The 23,883-nt window shown below is 40.6% G+C and overlaps 1 protein-coding gene across 1 annotated transcript; it reads left to right on the forward strand.

The window, feature by feature from the left end:
• The first annotated feature begins 9,774 nt into the window (after positions 1 to 9,774).
• On the forward strand, positions 9,775 to 11,675 carry LOC122206835 (C-C motif chemokine 4). Its single transcript, XM_042916413.1, has 3 exons — positions 9,775 to 10,100; positions 10,611 to 10,725; positions 11,293 to 11,675. Exons 1-3 carry the CDS (start codon positions 10,025 to 10,027, stop codon positions 11,378 to 11,380), a joined length of 279 nt encoding a protein of 92 aa, XP_042772347.1. The 5' UTR covers positions 9,775 to 10,024; the 3' UTR covers positions 11,381 to 11,675.
• Positions 11,676 to 23,883: the final 12,208 nt, after the last annotated feature.

A 23,883-nucleotide genomic window follows, 5' to 3' on the forward strand; every position in this document is an offset into this window, starting at 1 on the left:
AGGCAGCCCTGGTGAAAGGGGAAATGGAATCCGGGGGTGGAGAGGGAAATTTTTAAGCACAGTGGTGTTGTCACGCTGAGTGTTGCACAAGTCAGGGTCCCGGGAGACCACAGGGGTTCAGGATATCCAAGAATAGCTTCTCTGAGCTATAAGTTTCAGCCTGCAACTCATGACCTATTCTGGTTTCTTGTGAGGAAATGGTTCCTCTCACCCCCCAACAACCATGAGCAGGAGGAGAGGGCTGTGTGTTGACCCAAGACTATTCTTAGCAGGTCCCTTCCCATAAGAACTGATCTATATGTGAACTCTCCAGCCCTATCCTTCCCACACAGTTGAAACTTCTGTGCTTCCTCAGCTGCTCTGACTGCACGGTGCGGCAGAGGGCGGCACATGCCTCTCTTGGATGCAGGGAACTGCATTGAGGAATTCTCGCTAGGGAACTAGGAAGCATGAGGTCTTTCTCCAACGCCTGCAAAGTCATCAGACAGTCACTGAGTGACTAGAGGCACTGGGTTAACACTAGAAGAGGATCAGAAAGCTATATTAGATGTGGGTGTTAATATGTCAGGAGCCTAAAAAAATTTAGACCCGGTAACCTAGGAAATGTATTTCTAGAAAGAGTTCTAAAAAAACAAACCCAAACACGGAGGCATTTTGAAACATAAAGATATCTGGCTAAGCATCATTTAGGATTCTAAAAGAAGAAAACCTAAATTTTCCTCTATTAGGGAATGATAAAGTAAACGCTAGGTTGTTTCTTATTAAGTCCTTAAGCTGAATGAAGTGAAATAGCGTAAATATAACATCAGAAAAATTGTACAAGATGAAGAGTTATGCAAATATATGTATATACGTATATCCACATGTATATGACAAATATTTTAACCATATATATATATATATGTATATATATATATATAGGTTATATATGTAAACACTAGGCATGGAAAAAATAAAAAGATTGAGAATAAATGCCCCAAAGTATCAATAGTAGTTATATTTGTGTCTATGGTCTATAGGTGATTAATTTTCTTTTGTTTTCCCCTTTTTCTGGAATTTTTTTTTCATTTCTTTTAAAAAGAAAGTGTATTACCTTCCTGGTCAGCCTATCAATTTATGAACACATTTTGTTTTAAAACATTTACCACATCACCATTTGGAAAGTAAGTTGTTATCGATTGTCTAATTTGAAAGAAAATTTTGATATACTAAAGTTTCTGTCCAATGGCCTTTGTTAAAGTGAAGTCTTGATTTCCATATCTCTGAACTATTTTAAGGAATCTGTGTGATATTTACATAAATAATGTCAAATTCAAACAGCTTTCTTATTCTTTCCAATTCATAATGTTAGTCATGTGAAAGCGTCGAGTTTCTCAACCAGATCTCTATATTTTTTCTATCTTTTATTATTTTATTATTATATAATTAATAAATGTAACTCAAATTTTATAATGAGAAATATTTAGTTATTTTTTTAATTAAAATAATTTTTTTTTTTAAGAGAGAGAGCACCAGGAGGAGGGAGTTATGAAGGCTTCACAGAAGAGATGGAACTTTGCTTGGGTCTTTAAAGGTACACAGGATTTAAACATATACGAATGAGGTGGCAATAGAAGCCAGCTGGTGCAGTCACAGGTGTGGGCTTGCTGGTTCAGAGGGAAGAGTGAGTGGTTCAGTGTAGCTGCTGTGTGGTGGAGCAAATATGGACAATGAAGCTAAACTGGGGTCAAACCAGGAGGGCTCTGAAGTCCCCCAAAAGGGACTAGAACAGGGGGGAAAGAGGATATAAGCAAAGCGAGATCACACCATAGGAATTCTGTCCTTCCTGTGTCTGTAAAGTTCCTGTTCTTAAAACACATGGTCTCTCTTTTTATCCTATCGCTACTATCGCTAATGCTCGTTCTGAGAAAGGCAAAGGCAAGATCAAGGACAATGGCAGGTTTCCCTGGGGCTTCAGCTTCTAAGTGTCTTCACTTGTTACTGTCAATTCCAAAAAAGGAGTCTATCACTTGTCTCATTGGAAACTCTAGACCACAGACAGTGCCTCTGCCTCACCCCACCCCATCTACCCCAGTCCTCAGTCAAAACCCTGAATTGCACTCCTTCATTCACTTCTTGGGGAACCCCCTTCAAACTTGTGACTCAGTTTCTGAGCATTGGATTCTATGAGTTGGGAGGGCCAGAAAAAGGAAATGGAAACTGCTGAATCAACCACTTTCCTGATAATGGGCCTTACTATTCACCTCTATAATTGTAGCACTCACCCCATTGCATTATACTTATTTATGTAATTTTCTCTCCAAACATTTAGACCATTTTAAAGAATTTTTTTTAATGTTTTTTGTTTATTTTTGAGACAGAGAGAGACAGAGCATGAAGGGGGAGGGGCAGAGAGAGAGGGAGACACAGAATCGGAAGCAGGCTCCAGGCTCTGAGCCACCAGCCCAGAGCCCGATGCAGGGCTCGAACTCACAGACTGCGAGATCGTGACCTGAGCCGAAGTTGGACGCTTAACCGACTGAGCCACCCAGGCGCCCCAACATTTAGACCATTTTAAACTGAATTCATGTCACATCTTGTTGGTTAATTTAAACCAAATGGTAGCCCATGATAATTATAACATGATGAATTATCTGTCTATTCCTTATATTTTTGTTCTTTTTAATGAAGGTACTTTACTGAATACAAAATTTTCTCTTAGTGTTGATATATTTGTAAGATTTTCCATATCAACCCCCAAATCAGAAAATAACTATTCGTCATGTGTGCCTTTACTGGATTGGAAAATAATATACTTGTATACAAAGTATGTGCTTAATACGCATTTGTTGAACAAATAATATAAGGGGGCCTTTGGATGGTTGAATTGGTTGAAAGGGTCTTAGAAATTTCCTAGGGGGTAATTTGATGTCTCCAGGTGAAATGACTTTCCCAAGATCACACAGATGGAATTGGTCAGTTTTATATTTCACTGTCATTTAGCAAGGTATCTCCAATGATAACCACAATGCCTGACACACACTGGAGCTTAATATTTGGTGAATAAATGAATAATTTGGTGAATGAATGATTTGACTGACAGTGTGTGCTATGTCCAAAGTCCCGCTATGGAGCTGAAATACTAAAGGAAGGAAATAATCAGAAAGGTCATGGTGTTGAGGGATTGATCTTTGGTGGAACACCCAAAATTTCTGAGATGGTGGGGACAGAAAGTAGCTAGCAGTCAGCATGGTGGATCCTTCGATCTGGAGGGGCTTACCTGGTGTCCCAGATTTCTGGCTCATTCTAGTCTCTTGGAGGCCCTACCCCAGTTCAGCAGAGCATCCCAGCCACAGGTACAGGGAATCCTGGCTGAACAATTCATGTTCTGTAACATCACTGCCATGTCCTGCTCTGCTTACCTCCTCACTGCTTCCCATGCCCTGGCCCTGCTGCATTGGTTTCCTTCCAGTTTCTGGCTCTGTGGCTCTGCTTCCCTGGGCATCAGTCTCAGCTTGCTCTCTTCGGCAGCAGGGGCTCCATGGGTGGGTTCACTGGTAAGGATGAATTGTTTGACCCAGTCTTGGCTCCCTTTTTTCAGGTGTGGCCCCACCTTTTATGTAGGCAGAAGCTATATCCCCGGGGACCCCTTCTAGCATCCTAGAGAGACAACGTCTCATTGATGTAGCCCCTTGTTTCTGCAGCCAGACCATTTGCGGTCTTGAGATCTTCTTGTCATTTTTTTCTGGCCATTTTGTGTGTGCAGTAGATCAAGGCATACCTCTTGGTATTGGATTCGATCCATCCCCATCCCTCTACTCCCCCTTTATATTGTCCACTCAGTAAAAAGTATCCTCACCTCCTGAACTTCCAAGCCAGAAACCTGGGAATCACCTTTGCCTCCCCCCTCCTCCTCATTTGCATCTGTTCAATCACTGACTCTTATATTGGAAATGAAGTATATCTGCTTCTCACTGTTCCTACTGCCACTGTCTTAGGTCAGGCCCTCATCATTTCTTGCCACGACAGCTGCAAGAGTGTCCTGTCAACTGTTTTTTCTTCCAGTTTTGCCTCTCTTTAATCTGTCCCATCATGTGGCATCCGAAGTGATTTTCTTAAAGCTCAAATCGTCTCTATCTATCTCTGTTGAAAGTACTTCAAATACACTGCATTATTTCCAGCATGAAACAGAAGCTTCTCCTCTGTGACCTGACCCCTGCCTCCCTCTTTGGTCTGTCTCTTGCCACCTTCAGATTTCCTGAAAACTTAGGCTCCACCCTCTGAACTGCATGCAATTCCTTAAAAGTGCAGGCCTCTCCTCTGCTTTCTATGAATGAGGTGTCACCTTGTCCTGGGAAGTCACAGGACAGAGTGAAATCCTGTAAGTATGGGTACATCCCATCACAGCTGTGGAGATTAACAGTTACAGCAAATAAGGAAAGCCACTATTTAATTAATTCCCTTGATTTGCTAAGGAAAAGAGGAACCCATGGATTCCACTGTTCATAGACATGCAGAATGTAAAACTGAAAGACATTTTACATCATAATAACAGAACTTTGGTTTTTAAACTTTTAAGGTAAATTTATAATAAGCACATTTCCCTTATGCTCTGGAGGCAGACCTCCTTGGTATCATTTCTAAATCTGACATGTATTATCTGTGTGTTCTTCTGTAGGTTACTTACCTCTCTGTGCTTCATGTATGAAAGGGGATAATAATAGTATCTATTTCAGAGGACCCCTGAAGGACTTAGAATATGACTGACTCATGTAAGTGTTATGTAAGTGTTAGTTACTATTATCATTCTCTGAAATATTTTAGTTAATCTATTTCATATAATAAAAAAAAGCACAGGTCTCTTGTTCTTTGCCTGATGAACCCCCACCCTACACTCTTTGCCTGGGTAATCATCCTTCAGATCTCAGCTAGATTTATAATAGAGAAAAGTTAGAACAACCTGAATGGGCTGACCTAAGTAACAGAATGGTTAATTATAAAAATGTTAATAAAATTTTGGTATATACATGCAATGAAATATCATGCATGCTAATTTTGAATAACTTTTGTGTTTTTAATGACATGGAAGAATAAAAGTGGGGTGCCTGGGTGGCCTTGGTTGACCATCTGACTCCTAATTTCAGCTCAGGTCATGATCACAGGGTTATGGGATCAAGCCCCACATTGGGCTCTTCTCTGGGCATGAGGACTTCTTATGATTCTCTCTCTCTCTCTCTCTCTCTCTCTCTCTCTCTCTCTCTCTCTCTCTCTCTCCCCCTCTCTCCTGCTGCAGCTTTCTTTCTAAAAAAAAATATAGAGTAACAAAAATCAGATATATTAGTTCAAGAAAGAATATTACGTAATAATAGTAAAATACAAAATCATGTTCAGAATGCTGGGTACTTTTAATTTTCTTATTTATGCCCTCTTATATTCTTAGTGACTATATATATTTCCTATTAAAAAAAAGAGCAAACCAATTTAAATTAAAAACAAAACAAAACTCAGGCATTGCTTTTTTTGACATTTTACCACCACTGTCCAAAGCATGTATTCCCAATTCCTGACACAGTGTCCATAATATAGTTGGTATTCAATACAGTTTTATTGAATGATTTTCTTCTCTTGTTGGATATTTTTTGTGACCAAACTAGAAAGAGCTTGAAACAGGTATATAAGCACTATTTGAAGGAAGAAAGATGCTTTCTAAGGAATACTAAAAGTTTTCCAGACACTGGTGAGGTTTTAACTTTTTCTCAGGAATTTAACATCCCCTAAAGTCACTGACCTTCACCCTTGACAGCAAAAAGCAGGCTATGGTGGGTGATGAAGGCCCATTTCCTCTTTAAGAGGAGTGAGGCTGCTGGGTTATAGTGTGGAGAGTGACTGTCCTTGATGAACTGCTTCAACCAGCTTCCTGTCCTACAGATTCCATCCTGAACCCTGCACCCTGGATAACTTTGTACTTGTTTCTTCAATCTACAATACAGTTTCTGTTCCATTTCCCCCAAGTGACTTGGCTACCATATTGGCAATACTGAAGGATTTACCCGTATTGGGTTATTATCTTGGCAAAGTGACCATCCAGCTCACCTTGGCTTTCCAGTCTCAATATTCACTCACAAGAACTTCTCGAGTTTCAGACATTCCACATCCTCGTGGCTTGTGCTCTTGGCCCTGACACCCAATGGTATCTCCAGTGCTCATGCATCTCAGTACTTTCCTTCTAGAGGGGCACAGAATGTTGGGATTGACTTCTTCTGTTTCCTGCTCATCAGCAGCTTTGTAATATCTTCTGAGAGTCTGGTACCTTCTGAGACTTCCTACAAGTGTGATCTCAGAGGGTCACACCTGCAAAGGAAGTTTGGTTATCTCTGGACCAAGAGTTGGAAAACTTTGGATCTTGACACACATCCTGTATGACCTTGATTAAATCTTTTAATTTTTCTGGGTTTGTATTCCTAATCTGTACAATGACAAAACAGACTGGGATCAAATAAAACCATGGATGTGGATATGCTGGGGGAAAATCAAAAGCATCAGGACCTTTGCAAAGTCATATTACTGCTGTGGCTAGTGGTCTTGCTTGTGGCCTGGGGAGGCTGGGAGGACAAAATGACAAAACAGATGTGAAAGTGCCCCAAATGGAATTATTAGCACAGTGCCATTCAAGGGTATAGAAGGAGAAACCACTAGGTTACCATGAGTGAGAGGAAGTGTAGGGCTTCCTCGTTTAGGAGCGAGGGGGTAGCCCAAAGAATGTATATGGAGCTCCTGGAACCATGGTTAACTCCTGCTGCCCCTTCTCACAACCCTGAGTTGGAAAAAGTTGAGTCCTAGAGTAGTATCCTTTATGGTAAAACTACTGAGTATGTGGGTTGAGCACAGAAGAAAGAAGAGAGTTACACCCCATCAAGAATGGGGAATCACATTTTGGATACAGTTTTTCAGAATTCCCAGTTCCTTCTTACTTCATTTAGCTAAATGCAGTTCACATGCTGAGTCCATGTTACTTGTCACATCCCCTCCCACTAAAACTGGTAGTTTGGGCTGCCTCTGAACACTTATTAAGCAAGTGTTTATTGAACACCTACTGTGTACACAGAGATAAGCATAACATGGTTTCTGCATCAAGGAGCTCCCTTTTTAGTGAGAGAGATAACCAAATTAGATATGTTATAGGTGACATGATGGAGGTAGTTCTGAAGGAACACTGAAGAAATATGGGATTCAGTTGTAAGAGAGGTCAGGAAAGGTTATCTAAAGAAGATGAGCACTTTTCTTTGTTGTGTATTCAAGAGGGATTTGTTCTCATTCCCTATTATTACTTAGAAATAGTCTCAATGTATAAGCCCCAGAGGCCATTGATTCAGCTAAACATATTGACACAAGCCTTTGTACTTTTGGTGTGGAATTTCGCTGGGTATGAACACAGCATTATTGTTGAGACCTTCATGAACAGAACATTTTACTTTCAGGAGCCAAATATCAAACCAAGGCTAAGAAGCAAAAGTCAACAGTCAAATTCATTGTGTGGCTCAATGCAGACTAATTACCCCTCCTTATCTATTACTATTCTCGGGCTGTTCCAGAGAAGACACCTTCATAATCCTTCCACAGCTTGAAGATCAGCACGCCCCACTCATTTAGACAGAGGACTCCATGTCAGGTGCTCCTTCTTAGTGCACAGTGGGGTTTAAAATTTTTCTGATGTTTATTTAATTCTGAGAGACAGAGAGAGACAGAGCATGAGTAGTGGAGGGCAGAGTCAGAGGGAGACACAGAATCTGAAGCAGGTTCCGGCTCTGCACTGACAGGCTGACAGCAGTGAGCCTGATGTGGGCTCAAACCCACAAACCTTGAGATTGTGACCTGAGCCAAAGTTGGACTCTTAACAACTGAGTCACCCAGGTGCCCCAGTGCACAGTGGGGTTTAGACTTGATTGGAAACCATTCATTTACAGCCAAGGGATGGCCTTATCCATCCTTTGGACTCTCTGACATTTTGTTTCTACCTCTGATGTGACACTTAGCTTATTTCATCTCATGGCATAGTTATTTCTGTCACTGTCAACATCATCACCAGACTAAGAACTCTTTGAGGGAAGATCTAGGGATTCATTCAGCTCTGTCTGCCCTGACACACAGCAGATGACTAGTCAATTTAGTTGAATGGAAATTCCATGAGTAACAAAACCTTTAGTTTCTGGGGAACATAAGGCACATCCTCCTTCCCTTAAAGAAAGGTGCTTGATGCATGGACATAAAACTCCATCAACAAGGAGAGATCGCGAGAGATACTAGCATATGTGGGGATCACAGAACCTTAGAGTTGGGGAGGGAGGTCTTGATGGAGATCAGAACATTTGAAGAAAGATTTGCACTAGAAAGAGGACAGAAGGGATGGAAGAGAGAAGTACAGTTTGTGTGTGTGTAGGTGGTGGTGGTGGTGGGGTGATGAGGCAGGATGACATTGTACTTTATTTAGTGACTCTGAAGTACTCCAAGATGTTGCTCTGACCCCTCCTATCCCACACTTCTACAACATGCAGGAGACCTGGGTCTCTCCTTTTACTCTTCATTCTTCTTTCTCAGGGCAGAGGCAGGTAGCCAGGTGGGGCTGGGGGTGAGCAGATGGGTCAGCGTGGTTGAGCGGACCATGGATAAAGATCTTGATTCAACCACCCTAATTGTCCCTACTTATCTCACTGTATTACTGCATTACTGTATTCCTGGTCTTTGTAAACTTCAGGTGGTCACCTGCAGGTCAACAGCAGCTTCCCAACAAGGCAAGGATTTACATGGATGCAAGAAATTCCCTATGGATGCTTGGGGAACACCCATGTGCTTACATTACACATTTTATCCTTAACATGGATAAGCTCTTTGCTAGGTATATCCAATCTCATTTTACACTAGAGGGACATTCTTTATCTGGGTCTTCCAAACTTGATTCTTCCTGAACTTTTTTCCTTTTCTATTGTCAGTCCAAGAAAACATACTGAAATCTTTATTTCTTTTCTGTTTCCTTCTTGTTCTAGGACAGACTGACCCAAACCCCTTTTCTGATTTCAGCCCTAATAAGATGGGTCTTTGTGTGTGGCATGGCCCCTAGTGGTCAACATTTTCTCTCATTGTGGTCACATTTTATATTTGTCCTGGAGGAAAAACAGTGGAAATAAAATGGATTTTAGAATCAGATGAATCACAGTTCACATCTTGGTACTGCCACTTAACAGCTATGAAGCCTGGAGATAGTGAATTCTGCTCTGTGATCCTCATTGCCCCAGGTGAATAATTACATTCCTGCTCAGGGTTATTGTAGGGTTAGTGTCATGTGTATGCGACAGCTTGGCCAGTGCCTGGCCCATAGTAAATCTCCAAAAAGTAGAACCTATAAATGTTTCTGAGTTGCCCTGCTGGGTCCTTCTGCGCACTCAATGCTGGACCCTTTATTTATGCTCAGGGAAACATACAGGACACTAAAGTCACTCAGCTCAGCAGAAGGAGGCCCAGGAATAGTACATGGAGTCCTGGCTGCCCTTTCGTTCTTAAGGCCAGGCTTGCAGCAGCCCTGGAAAGACTGTCATGAAGCCTCCAGTTTCTGAAGGTGCCAACCACCAAGAGCAGCATGGTTCTCATCTACAAGCCTCTTCTGGTAGGTGTGAATGTTTCATCCTTCCTCTTGGGTTTACAATTCTCTCCACAGTCTTGATTGCTGTCTTTGGTGTACCACTTCCCTCTATGGTACAGCCCACTTCTTCTCCCTTCCTCCCCCCACTCCTCCGTGATAACATAACACTGAGGAAGAGAAGTTGTGAAGAGCTCCTCACTCTCAGCTAGCTTCAGTTTCCTTATTGGCACCATGACATCATCTCTACTCTGGAAATTCCATTGCCTGCCTGTGCCTACAACTCTGTCCCAGGGCTCAGAGTTCCTATAAAGAGGGGTTCCCAACTCAGTATCAGCACAGAGCACAGTTGGGTTCTGAAGCTTCTGGGCTCTGCAGTCTCAGCTCCAGGAAAGCCTCTCCTCTGCCGAGACCATGAAACTCTGTGTGACTGTCCTTTCTCTCCTTGTGCTAGTGGCTGCCTTCTGCTCCCCGACGCTCTCAGCACCAAGTAAGTCTACTCTTCCAGCCATTACTTCTAGAGTCATGATGTAGGTAGTGCTGACTTTTCTAGTTAGGGCTGATCTAACAGTGGCATCTAGAGATTGGACAAAAGGGAGCTGGGAAGGTTTCCAAGTAGCCTGCTATTAAATGTAGAATCTAGTAAACAGTCAGTAATAGTCAAGTTCCTGTTTTCTTAAGAAATAGTAACCAGTAGACTAATTTAAGTAAGTTCCTGTCTCTTTCTATGCCTTGGTTTCCCCATCTGTAAAATGAAGGAAGTTATACACATGCCCCAAGACTCAATCCAGCTCCAATCTTCTAGAATTCTTTCATGACATTCTCTTACAATCTTCTATTTAGAATAAGACTCCTACTTAGGGTGGGTGGGATTGGATACAAGGTACCATATTTTGGGATCTGGTAGCTCTACAGAGATGGCCACCGAATATCTATGATTAGAAGCCAAAATTAACAGGTCCTTGTAGAACTTCTATCTTACCCCTGCCTTTCTTTCCAGTGGGCTCAGACCCTCCCACCGCCTGCTGCTTCTCTTACGTCCTGCGGAAGCTCCCTCGAAACTTTGTAGTGGATTACTTTGAGACCAGCAGCCTCTGCTCCCAGCCAGCTGTGGTGTGAGTATCAACCCTGGGGCTGCTCTGAGGAGCAAGGGTGAAGGCAGGATTAGAAAGGGAGCTTGTTGGGGGAGGCTGGAATCAAGCAGTAGGGAGGCAGTTCTCAGGGCTGAATGAAGCTCTCCCAGAAGTCAGTGAGGATCAAGTCATGAAGTCACCTGCTGAGTTGTGGAGGGGGCTAGGTGGGAGCCAAGGGAGATGAAGGGAGTTTCTGGAGGAGGAAGGCCAGGAAACTAGGAAAAGTAAAAAAGATGGCAGGAAATGTGGGCTGATTTTTTAAACCATGCTTAGAAAAACATGTGGAAAAGTCATCGTTAAGGGCAATAGAGAATGAATGGGGAGATGTGTCCATATTAATTGCAAAACTCATTTGTTCTTAATCTGGGCAACCCAGAAGATGGAGCTAAATCCAGAGTAGAAGTAAAAGGAGTCTAGTTCTAGCACCACTCTAGGAAGGGTTTCCCATCTATTAGAGCTGTCCAACATGAACCATGGTCAAGCAAAGGAAGTTGTCTACTACAGGCAAGGTCCCATGGGATTCTAATCTGTCCATTCTTTGTTCCATAGATTCCAAACCAAAAGGGGCAGACAAGTCTGTGCTAACCCCAGTGACTCCTGGGTCCAGGAATACATGGATGACCTGGAACTGAATTGAGCGCTCCAGTCCAGGTGCAAGAGGTATCCAGGGAAGTTCACCTGAGTTGGACGTTTCTCAGTGAGACACATCTTCTCCACGCTCATGTTCTTCTCAGTAGCCGGTTCCTTCTCTTAATTTAATCTTATCATGTGCTGTATTATTGTATTTGGAGTCGTTTGTATTATTTGTTTTGCCAAAGGATACTTGTCCCCTATGGGGATGGTCCACCCTCACTCTTTCTCTGGTATTGTAGACATATGGATAATGCAGCTGATTCCATGTGTTTTCAAAATAAAATTTCTTTAAAAATGTAGACAATTTCTTTGCATTTTACTTTGATTTGGGGTGAAGGATATTGCCTGGTATTATGAATAGGGACAAACTAGTTTCCAAACACAGTAAGAATGAGCAATTACTGAATGCTTAATTGGGCTAAAATGTCTAAAGACATGACCTCATTCAACACTCTCTTTTATTTATTTATTTATTTATTTATTTATTTAAATGTTCATTTTTTAGAGAGAGAGAGAGAGAGGGAGAGAGAACGCGCGCGCAAGTGGGGGAGGGGCAGACAAAGAAGGAGACAAAGAATCTGAAGCAGGCTCCAGGTTCTGAGGTGTCAGCACAGAGCCTGACAGGGGACTCAAACTCATGAACAGTGAGATCATGGCCTGAGCTGAAGTCATATGCTTAACCGACTGAGCCACCCAGGCGCCCCTATTTATTTATTTATTTACTTACTTATTTACTTTTTAATTTACATCCAAGTTAGCATACAGTGCAATAATGATTCCAGTAATTCATCCCCTATGTATAACAACACCCAGTGTTCATCCCAATAAGTGTCCTCTTTAGTGCCCCTTACCCATTTAGCCCATCCCCCCACCCACAACCCCTCCATCAACCCTGAGTTTGTTCTTTGTATTTAAGAGTCTCTTATGCTATGTTTGCCCCCCTCCCTGTTTTTATATTAGTTTTTCTTCTCTTCCCTTATGCTCATCTGTTTTGTATCTTAAATTCCACATATGGTAAAGTCATATGATATCTGTCTTTCTCTTACTGACTAATTTCGCTTAGCATAATACCCTCTAGTTTCATCCACGTAGTTGCAAATGGCAAGATTTCATTCTTTTTGATTGCCAAGTAATACTCCATTGTGTGTGTGTGTGTGTGTGTGTGTGTGTGTGTGTGTACCACATCTTCTTTATCCATTCATCCATTAATGGTCATTTGGGCTCTTTCTGTACTTTGGCTATTGTTGATAGTACTGCTATAAACATTGGGGTGCATGTGCCCCTTCGAAACAGCATACCTGTATCCCTTGGATAAATACCTAGTAATGCAATTGCTGGGTCATAGGGTAGTTCTATTTTTAATTTTTTGAGGAACCTCCATACTGTTTTCCAGAGTGGCTGCACCAGCTTGCATTCTCACCAGTAGTGCAAAAGAGATCCTCTTTCTCCACATCCTTGCCAACATCTGTTGTTGCCTGAGTTGTTAATGTTAGCCATTCTGACAGGCGTCAGGTGGTATCTCATTATGGTTTTGATTTGTATTTCCTTGATGATGAGTGATGTTGAGCATTTGTTCATGTGTTGGTTGGCATCTGGATGTCTTCTTCAGAGAAGTGTCTATTCATGTCTTTTGCCCATTTTTTCACTGGATTATTTATTTTTTGGGTGTTGAATTTGATCAGTTCTTTATAGATTTTGGATACTAACCCTTTATCTGATATGTCATTTGCAAATATCTTCTCCCCTTCCGTTGGTTGCCTTTTAGTTTTGCTGATTGTTTCCTTCACTGTGCACAAGGTTCTTATTTTGATGAGGTCCCAGTAGTTCATTTTTGCTTTTGTTTCCCTTGCCTCTGGAGATGTGTTGAGTAAGAAGTTGCTGCGGCTGAGCTCTAAGAGGTTTTTGCCTGCTTTCTCCTCGAGGATTTTGATGGCTTCCTGTCTTACATTTAGGTCTTTCATCAATTTTGAGTTTATTTTTGTGTATGGTGTAAGAAAGTGGTCCAGGTTCATTTTTCTGCATGTTGGTGTCCATTTTTCCCAACACCAGTTGCTGAAAAGACTGTCTTTATTCCATTGGATATTCTTTCCTGCTTTGTCAAAGATTAGTTGGCCATACGTTTGTGGGTCCATTTCTGGGTTCTCTATTCTGTTTCATTGATCTGTGTGTCTGTTTTTGTGCCAGTACCATACTGTCTTGATGATTACAGATTTGTAATACATTTTGAAGTCTGGAATTGTGATGCCTCCAGCTTTGGTTTTTTTTTTTTTTCCGGATTGCTTTGGCTTGTCTTTTCTGGTTCCATACAAATTTTAAGATTGTGTGTTCTAGCTCTGTGAAGAATTCTGGTGTTATTTGCATAGGGATTACGTTGAATATGTAGATTTCTTTGGGTAGTATTGACATTTTAACAATAATCATTCTTCCAATCCATGAGCATGGAATATTTTTCCTTATTGTGTGTGTGTCTTCTTTAATTTCTTTCATAAGCTTTCTACAGTTTTCAGTGTATAGATTTTTCACCTCTTTGGTTAGGTTTATTCCTAGCTATTTTATGGGTTTTGTTGCAACTGTAAATGGGATCAATTCTTTGATTTCTCTTTCTGTTGCTTCATTATTGGTGTACAGAAATGCAACCATTTCTGTGCATTGATTTTATATCCCGTAACTTTGCTGAATTCATGGATCAGTTCTAGCAGTTTTTTGGTGGAATCTTTTGGGTATTCCATACAGAGTATCATGTCATCTGTGAAGAGTGAAAGTTTGACTTCCTCCTTGCTGATTTGGATGCCTTTTATTCCTTTGTGTTGTCTGATTGCTGAGGCTAGGACTTCCAATACTATGTTGAACAACAGTGGTGAGAGTGAACATACCTGTTGTGTTCCTGGCCTTAAGGGGATAGCTCTCAGTTTTTCCCCTTTGAGGGTGATATTAGTGGTGGGTGTTTCATATATGACTTTTATGATCTTGAGGTATGACCCTTCTATCCCTACTTTCTTAAGGGATTTTTATCAAGAAACGATGTTGTATTTTGTCAAATGTTTTTTCTGAATCTGTTGAGAAGATCATGTGTTTCTTGTCCTTTCTTTTATTGATGTGATGTATCGCATTGATTGTTTTGTGGGTATTGAACCAGTTCTGCATCCCAGGAATAAATCCCACTTGGTCATAGTTAAAAGAATAATCCTCTTAATGTATTGTTGGATTTGGTTGGCTAGTATCTTGCTGAGGATTTTTGCATCCATGTTCATCAGGGAAATTGGTCTATAGACCTTTTTAGTGGGGTCTTTGTCTGGTTTTGGAATCAAGGTAATGCTGGCTTCATAGAATGAGTTTGGAAGCTTTCCTTCCATTTCTATTGTTTGAACACCTTCAAAAGAATAGGTGCTAACTCTTCTTTAAGTGTTTGGTGGAATTCCCCTGTACAGCCATCTGGTCCTGGACTCTTGTTTTTTGAGAGAATTTTATTACTAATTCGATTTCTTTACTGGTTATGGGTCTGTTCAAATTTTTTATTTCTTCTTATTTCAGTTTTGGTAGTTTATATGTTTCTAGGAATTTGTCCATTTCTTTCAGATTGCCCAGTTTATTGGCATATAATTGCTCATAATTGTCTCTTATTATTGTTTGTATTTCTGCAGTGTTGGTTGTGATCTCTCCTCTTTAATTCTTGATTTTATTTATTTGGGTCCTTTTTCTTTTTGAGCAAGCTGGCTAGGGGTTTATCAATTTTGCTAATTCTTTCAAGGAACCAGCTCCTGGTTTCATTGATCTGTGTGTGTGTGTGTGTGTGTGTGTGTGTGTGTGTGTGTGTTTCTGTTTTTGTTTTTGTTTTTGTTGGGTTTTTTTTTTGTTTGTTTGTTTTGGTATTGATAGCATTGATTTCTGCTCTAATCTTTATTATTTCCCATCTTCTGCTGGGTTGGGGTTTTACTTGCTGTTCTTTTTTCCAGCTCTTTAAGGTATAAGGTTAGGTTGTGTATTTGAGACCTTTCTTCCTTCTTTATAAAGGCCTGGATTCCCTCTTATGATCACATTTGCTGCATCCTAGAGGTTTTGGGCTGTGGTGTTATCATTTTCATTGGCTTCCATGTACTTCTTAATTTCTTCTTTAACTTCTTGGTTAGACCATTCATTCTTTAGTAGGATGTTCTTTAGTCTCCAAGTATTTGTTGTCTTTCCAAATTTTTTCTTGTGGTTGATTTTGAGTTTCATAGCACTATAGTCTGAAAATATGCATGGTATGATCAATCTTTTCGTACTTGTTGAGTATTGATTTGTGTCCTAGTATGTGATCTATTCTAGAGAATATTCCATGTGCACTCGAGAAGAATGTGTATTCTGCTGCTTTAGGATGAAATGTTCTGAATATATCTGTTAAGTCCATCTTGTCCAGTGTGTCATTCAAAGCCATTGTTTCCTTGTTGATTTTCTGTTTAGATGATGTGTCCATTGCTGTTTAGTGGGGTGTTGAAGTCTCCTACTATTATGGTACTATTATCAATGAGTTTCTTTATGTTTGTGATTAACTGGTTTATATATTTGGGTGTTCCACATTGGGGGCATAAACGTTTACAATTTTTAAATCTTTTTGGTGGATAGGTCCCTTAATTATGATATAATTCCCTTCTTCATCTCTTGTTACAATATTTATTTTAAAATCCAGATTGCCTGGTATAAGGATGGCTACTCCAGCTTTCTTTTGGCAACCATTAGCATGATAGATGGTTCTCCATCCCCTTACTTTCAATCTGAAGGTGACTTTAGATTTAAAATGGGTCTTTTGTCCTACTAAAGAATGAATGGGTCAACCAGGCAATTAGAGAAGAAATTAAAAAATATACGGAAACAAACGAAAATGAAAATACAACAATCCAAACGCTTTGGGATGCAGCGAAGGCAGTCCTGAGAGGAAAATACATTGCAATCCAGGCCTATCTCAAGAAACAAGAAAAATCCCAAATACAAAATCTAACAGCACACCTAAAGGAAATAGAAGCAGAACAGCAAAGACACCCCAAACCCAGCAGAAGAAGAGAAATAATAAAATCAGAGCAGAAATAAACAATATAGAATTTAAAAAAAAAAACTGCGGAGCAGATCAATGAAACCAAGAGTTGTTTTTTTGAAAAAATAAACAAAATTGATAAACCTCTAGCCAGGCTTCTCAAAAAGAAAAGGGAGATGACCCAAATAGATAAAATCATGAAAGAAAATGGAATTATTACAACCAATCCCTCAGAAATACAAGCAATTATCAGGGAATACTATGAAAAATTATATGCCAACAAACTGGACAACCTGGAAGAAATGGATAAATTCCTAAACACCCACACACTTCCAAAACTCAAACTGGAGGAAATAGAAAGCTTGAACAGACCCATAACCAGCGAAGAAATTGAATCAGTTATCAAAAATCTCCCAACAAATAGGAGTCCAGGACCAGATGGCTTCCCTGGGGAATTCTACCAGACATTTAAAGCAGAGATAATACCTATCCTTCTCAAGCTATTCCAAAAATAGAAAGGGAAGGAAAACTTCCAGACTCATTCTATGAAGCTAGTATTACTTTGATTCCTAAACCAGACAGAGACCCAGTAAAAAAAGAGAACTACAGGGGCGCCTGGGTGGCTCAGTCGGTTGAGCACCGGCTTCAGCTCAGGTCACGATCTCACGGTCCGTGAGTTCGAGCCCCGCATCGGGCTCTGTGCTGACAGCTCAGAGCCTGGAGCCTGTTTCAGATTCTGTGTCTCCCTCTCTCTGATCCTCCCTCATTCATGCTCTGTCTCTCTCTGTCTCAAAAATAAATAAACGTTAAAAAAAAAAAAAAATTAAAAAAAAAAAAAAAAAAAAAAAGAGAACTACAGGCCAATATCCCTGATGAATATGGATGCAAAAATTCTCAATAAGATACTAGCAAATTGAACTCAACAGCTTATAAAAAGAATTATTCACCATGATCAAGTGGGATTCATTCCTGGGATGCAGGGCTGGTTCAACATTCGCAAATCAATCAACGTGATACATCACATTAATAAAAGATAAGAACTATATGATCCTGTCAATCGATGCAGAAAAAGCATTTGACAAAAGTCAGCATCCTTTCTTAATAAAAACCCTCGAGAAAGTCAGGAGAGAAGGAACATACTTAAACATCATAAAAGCCATTTGTGAAAAGCCCACAGCTAATATCATCCTCAATGGGGAAAAACTGAGAGCTTTCCCCCTGAGATCAGGAATACGACAGGGATGTCCACTCTCACTGCTGTTGTTTAACATAGTGTTGGAAGTGCTAGCATCAGCAATCAGACAACAAAAGGAGATCAAAGGCATCCAAATTGGCAAAGATGAAGTCAAGCTTTGACTTTTTGCAGATGACATGATATTGTACCTGGAAAATCCGATAGACTCCACCAAAAGTCTGCTAGAACTGATACATGAATTCAGCAAAGTCGCAGGATACACAATCAATGTACAGAAATCAGTTGTATTCTAATACACTAATAATGAAGCAACAGAAAGACAAATAAAGAAACGGATCCCATTCACAATTGCACCAAGAAGCATAAAATACCTAGGAATAAATCTAACCAAAGACGTAAAAGATCTGTATGCTGAAAACTATAGAAAGCTTATGAAAGAAATTGAAGAAGATATAAAGAAATGGAAAAACATTCTGTGCTCATGGATTGGAAGAATAAATATTGTCAAAATGTCAATACTACCCAGGGCCATCTACACATTCAACGCAATCCCAATCAAAATTGCATCAACATTTCTCGAAGCTAGAACAAGCAATCCTAAAATTCATATGGAACCACAAAAGGCCCCGAATAGCCAAAGTAATTTTGAAGAAGAAGACCAAAGCAGGAGGCATCACAATCCCAGACTTTAGCCTCCACTACAAAGCTGTCATCATCAAGACAGCATGGTATTGGCACAAAAACAGACACATAGACCAATGGAATAGAATAGAAACCCCAGAACTAGTCCCACAAAAGTATGGCCAACTAATCTTTGACAAAGCAGGAAAGAATATCCAATGGAACAAAGACAGTCTCTTTAACAAATGGTGCTGGGAGAACTGGACAGCAACATGCAAAAGAATGAAACTAGACCACTTTCTTACACCATCCACAAAAACAAACTCAAAATGGATAAAGGACCTGAATGTGAGACAGGAAACCATCAAAACCCTAGAGGAGAAAGCAGGAAAAGACCTCTCTGACCTCAGCTGCAGCAATTTCTTACTTGACACATCCCCAAAGGCAAGGGAATTAAAAGCAAAAATGAACTATTGGGACCTCATGAAGATAAACAGCTTCTGCACAGCAAAGGAAACAATCAACAAAACTAAAAGGCAACCAACGGAATGGGAAAAGATATTTGCAAATGACATATTAGATAAAGGGCTAGTATCCAAAATCTATAAAGAGCTCACCAAACTCCACACCCGAAAAACAAATAATCCAGTGAAGAAATGGGGAGAAAACATGAATAGACACTTCTCTAAAGAAGACATCCGGATGGCCAACAGGCACATGAAAAGATGCTCAACATCGCTCCTCATCAGGGAAATACAAATCAAAACCACACTCAGATACCACTTCACGCCAGTCAGAGTGGCCAAAATGAACAAATCAGGAGACTATAGATGCTGGAGAGGATGTGGAGAAAAGGGAAGCCTCTTGCACTGTTGGTGGGAATGCAAACTGGTGCAGCCACTCTGGAAAACAGGGTGGAGGTTCCTCAAAAAATTAAAAATAGACCTACCCTATGACCTGGCAGTAGCACTGCTAGGATTTACCCAAGGGATACAGTACTGATGCATAGGGGCACTTGTACCCCAATGTTATAGCAGCACTCTCAACAATAGCCAAATTATGGAAAGAGCCTAAATGTCCATCAACTGATGAATGGATAAAGAAATTGTGGTTTATATACACAATGGAGTACTACGTGGCAAGGAGAAAGAATGAAATATGGCCCTTTGTAGCAACATGGATGGAACTGGAGAGTGTGATGCTAAGTGAAATAAGCCATACAGAGAAAGACAGATACCATATGGTTTCACTCTTATGTGGATCCTGAGAAACTGAACAGAAACCCATGGGGGAGGGGGAGGAAAAAAAAAAAAAGAGGTTAGAGTGGGAGAGAGCCAAAGCATAAGAGACTGTTAAAAACTGAGAACAAACTGAGGGTTGATGGGGGGTGGGAGGGAGGGGAGGGTAGGTGATGGGTATTGAAGAAGGCATCTTTTGGGATGAGCACTGGGTGTTGTATGGAAACCAATTTGACAATAAATTTCATATATTAAAAAAAATAAAATAAATAAAATAAAATGGGTCTTTTATAACCAGCATATAGATGGATCTTGTTTTCTTTCCATTCTGTTACCCTATATCTTTTGATTGGAGCATTTAATCCATTGAAATTTAGAGTAAGTACGGAAAGATTAATTTATTGCCATTGTGTTGCCTGTAGAGTTGGAGTTTCTTGTGGTTGTTCTCTCGTCCTTTCTGGTCTTTTTTGCTTTTGTTGCTTTTGGTCTTTTTTATTTTGTTTCACCTTTTCTCCCCTCAGAGACCCCCCCTTAAAATTTCTTACAGGGCTGGTTTAGTGGTCACAAACACCTTTAGTTTTTGTTTGGGAAAATTTTTATCACTCCTTCTATTTGAATGACAACCTTGCTGGATAAAGAATTCTTGGCTGCATATTTTTCCAATTCAGCACACTGAATATATCCTGCCACTCCTTCCTGGCCTGACAACTTTCTGTGGATAGGTCTGCTGTGAAACTGATCCATCTTCCTTTGTAGGTTAAGGACTTTTTTCCCTTGATACTCTTGATACTTCTTCCCTTCTCTGTGTATTTTGTGAATCTGCCTATAATATGCCTTGTTAATGGTAAGTTTTTGTCAAATCTAATGGAAGTTCTCTGTGCTTCCTGGATTTTGATGTCTGTGTCTTTCCCCAGGTTAGGAAAGTTTTCTGCCGTGATTTGCTCACATAAACCTTCTACCTCTTTTTCTCTCTCTTCATCTCCTGGGACCCCCATGATTCAGATGTTATTCCTTTTTAATGAGTTGTTGAATTTTCTCTCTTATATCGTGCTCTTTTGCCTTAGTCTCCCTCTCTTTTTCTACTTCATTATTCTCCATAAGTTTGTTCTCTATATCGCTGATTCGCTGCGTTACTTCATCCATCCTTGCCACTGTGGTAGGCATTCAAGATTGCATCTCAGTTATAGTATTTTAAATTTCGTCCTGACTAGATATTACTTCTTTTGTCTCTGCAGAAGGGAACTCTGCTTTTTTCAACCCCAGGTAGTATTCTTATTATCATGATTCTAAATTCTAGTTCAGACATCTTGCTTGTATATGTGTGGATTAAGTCCCTGGCTGTCATTTGTTTCTTTTCTTTCTTTTGAGATGAATTCCTTCATTTCATCATTTTGGAGGAAGAAGAAGAATTAATAAGATAAAAAATAAAAATTAACAAATTAAAAACAACACAAAAAAATGAGATAAAGGATGCTAGATCCTAGATATGTTTTGGTCCGGTTGTTGAAAGAAGCTTTATGGAATAGAGAGAAAATAGAAAGAAAAGAGAAGGAAAAAAAAAAGAATAAAAAGGGAAAACGTTTGAAAAAAAATGAATACAATGAAATAGAATGAAATGATGAAAGTAAAATGAATTAAAAATTTACAAAAAAGTAAAAAGTATAGTAGAAAAAATTGAAGAAAAGTCTTTTTAATAAAAACAGAAAATAAAAATAAAAATTTCTCTTTCTGTATTTAAGAATAAGAAAAGAAAAAATAATTGAATAGATGGACCAGTGAACAGAATGAAATATGATTGAAATTATACCCAGTTTACCCTAGAAGTCAAATTATGGGGCACTTTATAGTCTGTAAAGTAAGCAGATGGAGAGACTGTGGTGTTCCTTAGAGCATAGCTGATGGGGCTTGGAATGGCGACTCCATTCTCCACTAAATGGTGCTGCTCAGCTTACTGGGGTGGATCGTTTTGGTGTGTGTACGTGTGTATCTCATGCATGGGAGAGGTGAAAATGGAGTCACCCAGCTACCCAGTCTCTAGGATCATACTCTGTGCTCTTGCCCACCAGCAATCAAGCACCCCTCCTTTATCTCTGACTTCCATCCACTCCCCACTTCTACATTGTCTGTGACCAAGCCATCAGCCTGCCAGGAGGCACCTCCCTCCTGAGTTTTATCTCAAATGGGACTATGTTTCCAAACCCCTCACTTCTGAGGGCCCTGCAGCTTTGACCCACTCAGACCCTCTGGGGGAAGGCCTAAGCAATGGCTGGGTGCTGGCCCACCCCCAAGAACGTTCATGTGACCGTGCTGCTGCAGATGCCCAGAGACTGTGGCCAGGTGCCAGCCCGCCCCAGAAAAAGTTCATGCAATCGTGTAGCAGCAGCGTTTCAGGGATTATGCAAATCACAACACACATCTGGTGCCAGGCTTCACCACTCTTAACATCCTTGTTCCAACACCAGCAAACGTGGCTGTTCTCTAGGGTCCACTGGGACCTTTGCCTGTGGGAGGGGGCCATACAGCCTCTACCAAATGTCCTCTCAGCAGGGGAACTGCCTCTCCCCATGTGGCCTGAGGACCCGTTGAACCTTGCTATCTGCTCCTGGGGATTCACCCTTCCCACCCAAGCTCCACCAGGTATCAAGCTGCAGAGTTTCAGACTCTGCGCTCCCTTGTTTACAGAGTCTTAATGGTATTTACACCCTCTCCTTTCTCTTTTCCCTTTCTTCCTTTCTTGTTAAGTCCCTTATGGGTGTTTCCACTCTTTCTCTTTCTCTCCAGCTGTTTTTTGGGGGAGTGCTTTTCCTGTACTCTCCCCCCTGTCTACATATTCTTTCCGCAAGCAAAAATAGCTCCCTACCTTCCATAGCCTCTCTCTCCCCCACTTCACCTCTTTGTATTGTGTACCTGTTGAATTCTATGGTTCAGGTCATGCAGATTGTTGTGTTAATCCTCAGATAATTTTCTAGATGTGCAAGATGGTTTGGTGTTGATCTAGCTGCATTTCAGGCATGAGAGAAGCAAAAAACTTCCATGCTGTTGTGCTATCTTGACCCCTAGCTTTCAATGGGATTTAACACTCTTATCAAGTAGGGACTGGTTATCTCCAATTTTATAGATGAGGAAATGGAGGCACCAGGGTGACATGACTTGCTGAGGCTCATAGGTCTGCTTGGGGAGCATGATAAAAGGATGATCAGAAAAGATAGCTGTGATGCTACAGGTTATCATTCCAGAATTTTGTAGGGAAGTTGTAAATAGCAGCACAATATAGAGGGAGGAAGCAGTTCAGAGTCAGAAAAGTGGGCCTGTGTAACTTATATACATAATATTAGGAAAGTCATCTTACTTATTGGACCTCAATTTTCACACCCTTAAAGTGTAAGCTTCAAAGGCTGTTGTGAGGTGACGTGTAAATTACCCATCATGGGGCCTGACATATGAGAGATTCTTTCCTCCTCTGACTCTCGGTGTTTTCACTTAAGATGGGCATACTGTCTATCCTCCTAGGGTCATCATGTGGATTAGGTTAGTCACTCAGTTCTCTAAAGCCCAAAGCAAAGTGAAGTGTTATTGTGTGGACAGAAGAATCATTCTGGAGGGTTGTGGTAATAACCTAGAGTCACATACTGTCTCCTGAATTCTTCAATCAGAACTTCCTCTTACATGGATCAGAGAAAACATGACCCTGAAATAGAATTACATGCACAAACCTTTATCTTAGTCTATTATCTAAAACCTTGATTTTAGTCTATTAACTTTTGGGGGAGCCTCTCAGACTATCTGGTCCAACTAATTTTATGGGAACTGAGAGCGAGGGACTGAGAAGTGACTTGCTGAAGACCACCCAGCAAATGTATGACAGAGCAGGACTCCAGTCAATGCCAAATCCAAGGTTAGTCCCTTTACCTACCCTGCTTCTTGTGACATGTCTTTGTGGTCCCCAAAAGTATGACCCATTCTGTAAGTAGAATGAAGAGGTGGCTACCTTGAAAATCAGTTGAATGTTCTATGTCCAATGCGAAAGCAGAACTTGGACGATATGTCTCTCTCAGGCCAACAGACAGCTCCCTTCCTTGCCCTGCAGTTAGCCATCCCCATCATCCCAGAGCCTGACTGGTCTTGGCTTCTGCTTTTCATCTGCTATATCTGAGCTGTCCAATATAATAACCCCAAGTGGTTATTTAAATTTCAATTAAATTTAATTAAAATTAAATATGATTTTTTTTTATTTTAGAGAGAAAGCACATGAGCAGGAGAGAGGGGCAGAGGAGAGAGACAGAGAAAGAGAGAGAATCTTAAGCAGGCTGCATGCTCAGTGTGGGGCCCAATGTGGGACTTGATCCCACAACCCTGGGATCATGACCTGAGTTGAAATCAAGAGTCTGACTCTCAACTGACTGAGCCACTCAGGTGCCCCTAAAATTAAATACAATTTAAAATTC

Source organism: Panthera leo, chromosome E1 (assembly GCF_018350215.1).
Source record: "Panthera leo isolate Ple1 chromosome E1, P.leo_Ple1_pat1.1, whole genome shotgun sequence".
Lineage (NCBI taxonomy): Eukaryota > Metazoa > Chordata > Mammalia > Carnivora > Felidae > Panthera > Panthera leo.

Coding starts and splice junctions, on each gene's coding strand:
- LOC122206835 (XM_042916413.1), top strand. CDS start 10,025: ATGAAACTCTGTGTGACTGTCCTTTCTCTCCTTGTGCTAGTGGCTGCC. Junction 10,101..10,610: donor CCCGACGCTCTCAGCACCAA/GTAAGTCTACTC, acceptor CTTTCTTTCCAG/TGGGCTCAGACCCTCCCACC. Junction 10,726..11,292: donor TGCTCCCAGCCAGCTGTGGT/GTGAGTATCAAC, acceptor TTTGTTCCATAG/ATTCCAAACCAAAAGGGGCA.